Source organism: Mus caroli, chromosome 2 (assembly GCF_900094665.2).
Source record: "Mus caroli chromosome 2, CAROLI_EIJ_v1.1, whole genome shotgun sequence".
Classification (NCBI taxonomy): Eukaryota; Metazoa; Chordata; class Mammalia; order Rodentia; family Muridae; genus Mus; species Mus caroli.
In genome coordinates, this window is record NC_034571.1 from 113,352,663 (window position 1) to 113,354,746 (window position 2,084).

At 41.9% G+C, this 2,084-nt stretch overlaps 1 protein-coding gene across 5 annotated transcripts in view; it reads right to left on the bottom strand.

Annotated features, from left to right (window-relative positions):
• Window positions 1–2,084, bottom strand: part of Znf106 (zinc finger protein 106) — a 53,358-nt gene that overhangs the window by 11,190 nt on the left and 40,084 nt on the right. For all 5 annotated transcript variants that reach the window (XM_029470769.1, XM_029470765.1, XM_021157032.2 and 2 more), the window contains one exon: window positions 1,820–1,936. In XM_029470769.1, coding sequence (XP_029326629.1) covers window positions 1,820–1,936 — 117 coding nt within the window. The remainder of the gene's footprint in view (window positions 1–1,819; window positions 1,937–2,084) is intronic.

Genomic DNA, 2,084 nt, shown 5'->3' on the forward strand with positions numbered 1-2,084 from the left:
GTTGTGAGCCACCATGTGGTTGCTGGGATTTGAACTCTGGACCTTCGGAAGAGCAGTCGGGTGCTCTTACCCACTGAGCCATCTCACCAGCCCTCTGCAAACATTTTTAAAAAAGATATTCTGGGTACATACATGAAGTAAAACTCCCAGAAGCTCAGCAGAAAGTACAGTTGGCAGCTGAGCAATGACTTCAAGCCATCTTGACATGCTAAGAATTGCCTGGAGTTCAGTGTCTAGTGATGGACAGAGCTTGCAAGGTAAACAGTCTATCTTGAGTACTATATTCTGCATTCTAAAACACAGGCCAAAAAGAGCCAGCTCTGATTTGCAAAATTCATGCATGCAAAAATTTTCAAATCTGTCCTCTACTTCTTGACTTTCAGCCATCAAAACCTTTTCTGCCTGACATCAAAGTCTCTTTGTAATGTCAATCTCTGACAACAATACCTGCACAAGAGAAAAATATAACTATTAAGCTTTTGTCCTTATAAATAGAATTGTAATTTGCCCTTTTGTTTTTATTCCTATTGCCTAATTCAATCTAATCAGGAGACTGGCACTTCAATTAAAAATCTGCACTTATCACAAATATCAATGGATCAAATCACTTGATTATACTAGGTATACTAGAGTCTTCAATTTTTATTTGAAAAGTTTCCAAAAGGCCAAAACTACCTTGCATGCTTTTCCTTACACAGTCCTAGTCAGTGCTGTGGCAGAGGAGCCCTGGCATTGATGGGGTGTGGAGCTACAGCAGCCACACTTCCAACCCCTGCCTCCATGGATATTGCTCCTATTCCCTTCTCTCATCTTTAGCCTGTCCTTTCATGTCAGCTGCCACAAAGCCTGCGACAAGGTGTCCCTGATTCTACTAGTAAGTCTTCTCCAAGCTTGTCAATGTACCTTCTAAAATAGAAATGACAAGTCTCTTGAGGCATAAGCTTGCTACCTATCCTATCAGCTATCAACTTAACCTTACTCTGTATAGTGGTAGTTTTATTTATCAACTAGACACAATCATCTGGGGAAAAAAGTCTTAATGAGATTTGTCAGTTTGGTTTGTGGGTAATATGAGAGACTGTCCTGAATGCACTAAGTGGGACAGAGAGGAGGATGGGGGAAGGACATGGACTGCCCAATGTGGGTACACCATTCCCTGGGTTTAGATCCTGACTGTAAGTGTGGTAAGGGAGCCAAATACAGAAAAGCTTGCATATACGTATTCACTTCTTTCTGGTCCTGCCTGTGGATATGACTGGCTGCTTCAAGTTCTTTCCTTGACTTCTACTTAATGGTGTAACCCTGAATTGTCAGCCAAATAAACTCTTTTTGAGTTGCTTTTGATTGGGTATTTTATCACAGCAACATAAGCTAAGAAACTCTGGGATCCAGCATAGGAAGATGGTGAAATTTGCTCTCCAAATAAGCTGGAAAAGAATGAGGCTGCATGGCTGTTAAGGGAAACCTCAAAATGACTTCACTTTACAGAACAGTCCCCAGCTACAGCAGTGTCACACGTCAGGGAAGTCACATTCATTCTCCATGGTGTCACTCGTAAATCAGATGGACTGGTTTAACATATGACTCATTATTTGGCCCAAATATCAAGGCTTGGTTTAATTTAGTAAGGCTGCACTTTGGTCCTAGCACATGTGAGTCTGAGCAGACAGAATAAAGGACTGATCTCACTTGCACAAGAGAGTGGGTTTTGAATAAAGGCTAGTTCTGTCGCTTCCTCACAGACAGGAAAATTACTACATGCTGTTTCCTACCGGAGACAGAGGGCAGGGAAATCCATCCTGCTTCCCCAACCACTGACCTTTATGTCGAATGTGACCACAGTGCCATTTGCTAGGCCAGCATAGAGGGTTCGCCATCTATTATGAAGGCAGAGGACACGGTCTTCCAGCTGTAACTGTTCCATACACTCTCGGGTCTGAAAGGCCAAAACCAAAAAAATAATCCCTTACTAACAGAGGAGAGTGGCAATGAGATGTGTGAACAACTGTTATTTAAAACTCTTAAAATGATGCTGAAAAGCACACAGTAGACTATCTTAGGTACGTATCCTCTTTAAAGTGTGA